The 7,218-nt window shown below is 34.7% G+C and overlaps 1 protein-coding gene across 2 annotated transcripts in view; it reads right to left on the bottom strand.

Annotated features, from left to right (window-relative positions):
* SLC30A9 (solute carrier family 30 member 9) overlaps positions 1-7,218 on the bottom strand; it is a 41,776-nt gene continuing 34,558 nt past the window's right edge. For both annotated transcript variants that reach the window (XM_076336179.1, XM_076336178.1), the window contains one exon: positions 1-6,413. In XM_076336179.1, coding sequence (XP_076192294.1) covers positions 6,369-6,413 — 45 coding nt within the window. In that variant the 3' untranslated portion in view covers positions 1-6,368. The remainder of the gene's footprint in view (positions 6,414-7,218) is intronic.

Raw genomic sequence — 7,218 nt, 5'->3', positions numbered from 1 at the left:
TTTACCGGCTAGGTAACATTTTACTGAACAATTACAGCTTCCAGACATTTTACAGGATGTACCAAATTCAAGTATAATTACAAAAGAAAGAACATATGCAGAGAAGTATTTAAATGTCTCCACCTCACAGATCAAAATTACTTCCCCACACCCCAATATGAAGTAACCAAGACACAGAATGAAAAAGCCAATACACCAAAAAGCTGGGGGGGGATTACATTTGATTAAAAGACTGCATGGAAAGAACACATTTCAACTTTGAGATTGCCCTTTGAAAGTTCTACCACCAGTGAAAATCCTCACTGTTGACTTTCAGCTTTAATACAATGTTTGGCAATAGCCAAAATGCTTTCCAAATGCTTTAGGTATTTTTCAAATGCTTCTTCTCACATAGTTCTTCAGCATCTTTAATTCGAAGAGAAACTTACAAAAAACCTTTATATTACATCATTTATACATTGCATATTTTTTTTCTTCTGTCTTCAGATTTGAAGCAGCTGATTACAACATCAAAAGTTTTAAATACAGTCTAAATTTAGGTTACAAAAATCAAACATATCTTAGAGTGTGGAGCTGTATTCCACTATTTTAACAGACACCTTCTCCCCATAACAGCACTGTGAATGCTGACAACACGAAAATTTGACCAGGCTTACTGTTAGTGTAACACTTCTAAAAAGTAACCAAGACCTTTTATTTTAATTGGTGGCTTTCATTTACACAGAAGAAGGAAATTGTCCTCAAGAGCCTCGTGTAAGATAGGACAGAACGACAATTTTCTGCCTATGTTATAGTATCTGTCTGTGGTATTTAAAAAGTGTGCATCCTTTTCACATTACGTTTTGAATGTTTTAACTCGTTTTCAGAACATGGTGATTTAACTAGAAGTCTTGCTTATCCACAGACATTTAAGCAACTTGAAAAATATGGACTAACATATTCACCAATGATTACAGTCCACTGCAAGAATTCTGTAGACCTTAGAACACCGCACCTATTTTTTTTTCCCCTAACATCTTCAGTATGGTGCTTCAATCATTTTCTGGCTGAAAGAATCCATTCATTTTCTCTTTAATTCACTCCAGCTCCCATTTCCACAATTAAAATTGCTCACCTTCCACTCACCAAATACATACCTCACCAACAAAGCTCCAAACTGAGATTACACCATCACCCTTAGCAATAAGACTAAGTTTTCAGAGGGCAATTGGTTTATACCTGCAAGACGGAATACCACATTAGGAAACAGTTAAAGGGAGGCACTGATTTTCATTACAGGAAAAAAAAAAAGATGAGTTTTTGCTGGGGGTGGGAGGGGGGAATCACCCAACTATCTGAATATTGCTAAAAGAAAGAGAACGTCATACTGCATAGTTTTATGCATTTTATGCATTCTCATCAAATATAATTTCTTACTGTTCTTTTCCTTTCCAATCATCATTTCTTATTTCTGGCCACATTTTTTAGATTGTGTTCATCTTTTCCTATTCCCAAGTGCTCAACACCTTGGTTTTTTTCCTTCCTTGTATTATTTTTTTTTACCACGCACTTTGTTATAGCTTCTTTTCTTTTGCTTCAGCAAAGCCTGATTGACTGCAGTTTCTATAGTCCATACAACCACTTCGAGCTCCTGGCACATTTTATTTTCCTCAAAGGACACGCATTTCAGAAATCTGACTATTGTGCTTTTAAGCCTGGATTCTTATTTCTTTTTATATGTAATAAAGATATAGTCTACTTTTGATCTTAATTATTTGTGTCTCACTAACAAGAAAGGAAAAATTACTTATTTAAGCTACGCAACCCCTCTGTAAAGTCTTTTTGGTACACCTCGACTTCTCATTTACATTAAGCAGCCAAACTGCAAAAGAGATGTTAGTTGTGCTCTCTATTCAGAGCTAACAATAAGAATAGAAGCAGCACAATACTTAAGCTAGAATTAAAAAAGCACATTGTCCATTTTTATTCACTTCCACAATGTAAGCCTTTAGGCACGCACAGAAGTTCGGGTTTTGTACAGGAGTCAATATTAATCAATTGTTCTATTCTACCAACCCAAAATGCCTTAAGAACATATGACCATAAAATGAAATACTTTTCTTTCGAATCTTAAACAATATGCTTCTGTGGATTCTTTTGTAAGAAATACATCTGTATCAACTTCAGAAAAAGGATTACTTATTTGAGAATCTTCAAAAATTGCCACACTTTGAATATACAAAAGCCTAAAACCTCTGCAGGAAGCCTGTATTCGATGGACTCATCATTAGCAGAGGTACTGCCATAATGCTTAATTTCTTCTTTGTTACAGAAAAAAGATAAGCCGGCTAAAATGGTAACAAATAAAGAGAACACAGAATTGCAATCAGTGTATTACCTAGACAAAACATACCTAAAACTCTTCCTTGTACTCCCCCTTATCAAAGAGGGGCCACTAAAAATCTCTCAAAAACTGAGTCTCCGGATAAAGCTGAAAAAACTGCACCTGCCAGAATCAGAGAACTCCAGTAGTTTTGGCTAACATGATTTGTAGCTTTCAAAACAGCAATCACTGTTGTCAACTGTCAATGAACAAGAAGTACAGCACAAAATCCAGAGACCAAGAGTAGCATCTAGCCCTGCTATTTAAACATAAGATGCTCATAATGGCTTCCTCCTCTAAAAGTAAGATTTATTTAAAAAAAAAAAAAAAAAAAAATCAGTGTGGGAATTCAAGGAAGGAGAAGAGCAGAGGCTAAAACCCCTTCAGCTTGAGTATGAGTGACAGAGGATAAAGGACGCAACTTGTCCTTAAAAAATATGTTCTCCTGGTCACCAGATCCCTACTACTTTTAGACCAGAACACACAAGCAAACAGTCTCTGTAATACAGTAGTCCACTAAAGTATTTACTACTACAATATGCTTAATAAATGCTTTAGAAAGTGGAGGGGTAGAGGGGGACCACATCCAATACTCAATTCCACAGTGTGTGAAGGAGACAATTTAGACTTGAAATTGATTCATGAGGGAAAGATAATCACTTCAGAATTTTATCTTTTATAGAAAGACACGTATTCCTTTCATAGGAAAACACGTATTATTAGTGTCCAGCCAACTTCGACTTAAAATACATTAAGATCACTCAGTATATTGGAACACTAAGACAATTTTTTCAAACATCGCAAGTTTTACAGAATTATGAGACATTGCACAGCACATAAGCAATCCTTTACAAAGCAGAGGGTAGTAGTACTTTGAACACAATCTGAAAAAAATAGAACCTGCAAGGCCAGTCTACAAAAACAATTTCAAAACACCACATCTTAATTGAAAAAAATCCTAGAATATAACTTGTTAGCTAAATCCTCACTCCTTTTCCTTAAAATCCCTTTCCTTAAAATCAATCTAAAAGAAACATTATGTAATTGCATTTGTGATAAAGAAAAAAATCCACTCCTCCACACTTCATAAGTTTTCTTTAATTCTGAGGATTCTATCATGTAAATGTATTACCTAAACATTTTCTCCACAAACAATAAAACAAAAGTAAACTAAGTACTTGGACCCACCATCACCTCAAGTTTTAGACCATAAAGACAGTTAAGAAAAAAAGCAGTAAAAATGTTGAAACTGTTAAAAACAATCTGCAAATTATAATATATATTAAAATGTAACAGCTTGGAATTACTTTTCATTGAGCCTCTCAGGTTGGAAAGGAATCGATATTTTCATCCAACTGCAAGACATGTAAACTTAGAAGGTACTGCCAAAGCCAGTCTGCCTTTTTGTGGTACATCACCATCCACGTTGTTTTTAAAAATGGAACTGCGTCCTCAAACTATGCAACTGTTATGTACCCAAAAACATTCAAGTTCTGGCTTCTTAAATTTAAGAAATTGTGATGCTATAATCAGCAATGTAACTGGGAGACAAGGATCTGAATTTTATCCTGGAACACAAACAAAAGGTGTGTGGATGTGTATGCTTCTGACTCAGATAAGGAAATTAAGATCCGAATTCATACAAATTACATCTCTCATGAATAAAAAAAACATTTTTATAGGCTTTTGGAGCAGATGTCCTGTAAGAATATAAACTCATGCCTCCTCTTAAACAAGATATGGGAACGCTTCGGTATTGAGATAACATTTACTAACCTCTCAGTGAAATTTCTGCCCTGCAAAACTACTGATTCATCAGTAACTCCAGCATACAAACCTCTCAGATCACATTGGCTGTCTCCACTAACCTCCCCAGCAAGAACATTTTCCCAGTTTCACTTCTCTTCAGGTTTTTAAGATTTCTGGACTAACAGGTTTATTAAAGTGTTTATTCAAATTCAAAATCCATATAAATATTCTAGGAAGGAAAGAGGTTATGCATTATCAGATTCCAGTGCTCTTCATGAATAAGACTAACATCAGCAGAGTGCATACTGAGATGAGATGAAGTTTATATGGAAGGGCGACAAGAAAGGTAAATTATTTATAATGTGCTAAAATATGCCTTATTTACTTGATACAGTACACTTCCAAATTCCCTTTAAACTGCATTTCAAATCATCAGGCTTAAATATACTAACTAGTACTACAATAGGAGAAAACCAGATAAAATAAGCCTTCTTTTGGATGAGCCATAATAAGCTAATATGCTATCAAGAAGCCACCGGTGAATAGGGATTATGGACAAGGGTACTAAAGAGACCCCTTCACCCACAATTACTGTATGTGAAGTCCCGTCTGTAACTAAGCTCTGGAATGTTTTTCTACTTAAAATGACCAGCATTGCAAAGTGCTTTGCAGTTGTCAAAAGGCATGCTATTTTAAATGCTCATAATTCACTGGTAAGTGACACTTAGTATGAAAAAGAACATTCTAAAAAGCTTTTAGTCAAATCTGGACATATTGGTCTCCACAATTATTATTTGCTGCAATGCTTATAATTTAATCTTAAATTGATTTTTGAAGACTTGTGTTTCATATCAACATTTCTTCTTTCAGCAAGTCAGTCATTAACCCAGCAACTGAGTCACTACAAGGGTCTTATTACCACCCCTCACCCATGAGCAATTCTCATTTTACTGAAATACGTTAAAGTGCAAAAAGGATTTTCCTCAGAGTTATTTCTATGCAGTTATTTCACTTATATTTCAACTTGCATGATCAGTACTTATTAATAAAGACTGGGTCTCAAAGAATCTGGTACAACTTGGGTGCCTATTGCAGAAAGCCTTGAGGCTGATTATATACAGTGCTAGAATTGCACATCTCAAAGTTATAAACTCTAAACGCTTATCTCAGGATTGTTGAGGACCACTGATGGAATTACTTTACTTTCCCAAACAAGCAAGGTCTGTTCTTAAAAAACACAAAGTAAGCAGTTTAGAATTCAGGTAAGAGATACTGTCTAGAGGTAAATAAATTAAAAACACAATGTATTCATTTGTTTAATTATAAATAGTTCTAATACATTTTTTACTATTCTAACTTCCAACTACATCTCTTACACTTTCTAGCAAAGACCATATCTGGCAACACAGCCTATTAAAATTATAAAAAGCCAAAAATGCCAGGTAACTTTTAATAAGCACTACCATAAATATCTCCCAGATTACATCTGAAGATACTTACAAATAAGAGAACAAGTGTCAAAGTAGGGATAAAAAAAGAACAAAATTTAAACAGAGGAAGTTCACCGAAATCTCTACACAGTAATTTCTTCACAGTAACTTAACATACTCTGGCTAACCACGTACAGCTGACTCCACTGAGGAGAAAAACCTTATTCTTCTGAAGCGCGGTTGGTGATCGCAACGGTGGCAAAAAGCAGGTTTCCAGGTCATGGTACTTGAGAGGAGGCCAGCGCCTGTTTGAAAGAATTTATCTCACAGAAAAGAAAAACTGTGAAAGAATCACACAGTTGAAATATTAGTTTAAGGTTGGCAGGTTCCACTGGAACAAACTCTTCCTAGCTAATCTTAGTATCTCCCAAGAACCTTTAATGTATCTTGAAAGAAACTAAAGAAGTGCAAACTGACTGCAAAGGGACACAAAGGGAAAAAACTAAGTGTGTTGTATATTTTCAGGCAGCTATATTTGCCTAACTAAACCTCAAGTCTTAAGCTCTGAATTGCAGTAAATATACTTTAACAGACTCTCCTGTGGAATTTAAGTCAAGTAGCTTTTTTTAAATTGATTTTGCCATGGCAATTTTTGTCTGCGAGTCTAGCGCTCTTCCAGAAACAGAAGCAGTGCTAACAGTCCAGGAAGCCTACAGCAAAAGTAAGCGAGGTATGGTGCTGAGGTCACTGCAATTTCAGAAGCTTTTCAGCCCTTCACATGACTTCTTTCCAAAATGGTAGCAACCTGAACATTTCTTCTGCCAAGTCTATAGTATCTCCAAATCCACATGACGAACATCAGGATTTCGTTGCTGAAATAAAATTAAAAAAAAAAAAAACACACAACACATTTTTATTGAAAATATTCAAACACATTTTTGCACATGGATACAAATAATATAATTCTGGTATGATGTTGGCAACTAGATAACAAATCCCCTTTTCTGGTAACATAGGGACTATTTTAAAATGAGGAATAGCTTCAACAAACATTGCCCATAGTATAAGCAATTTTTTGAAGGCTAAGTCATCTTTTTATTTGACAAATACTTTTCCACATCACAGATAAATTAGTTCTTATGCTTTATAAAGTATGAAGCAGCTCTCTTGATTTTAAAAAGGCAGTTAGCTTTTATATAAAACTGTCCAAATAGCCATCTTTTCTCTCTCTCTCTCACTTTAAGAAAGTTTTAACAGATACTTTCCTGAATAACGGATAAGATTGCTAAAATAATTCATTCTATGCCATTGAAGCTATTTATAAAGATTCAAAATACTGTTTCTATTAAGAAATATGCATTTTCTGATACTGTAAAAATATGTTATCATCATTACATGGATTGTATAATCCATGAGAGGTTTACTGAACGCCACCGACTTCAAAGTCATCCAGCATGTGAATCTGACTAGCATTATTTAGTAAAGCATATTCAACAGCAACACAATCACTGAAATCCCTGCCTATACCAAAAAACAATATTCACGTTTATAAAATAATTAGTCATGATCCTACTCCTCAAAAACCATGAAGAACTGGATCTGCTGGTGCAATTAAACTAAAAAATAATATTTTGATTCTTAAACAGCACCACTCTAGGGAGAGAAACTAAAACTAGA

The sequence above is a fragment of the Aptenodytes patagonicus genome, chromosome 4 (assembly GCF_965638725.1).
Source record: "Aptenodytes patagonicus chromosome 4, bAptPat1.pri.cur, whole genome shotgun sequence".
Taxonomy (NCBI): Eukaryota; Metazoa; Chordata; class Aves; order Sphenisciformes; family Spheniscidae; genus Aptenodytes; species Aptenodytes patagonicus.
Note: the sequence above shows the minus strand (reverse complement) of the source record. Positions and strands in the feature narration are given on the sequence as shown.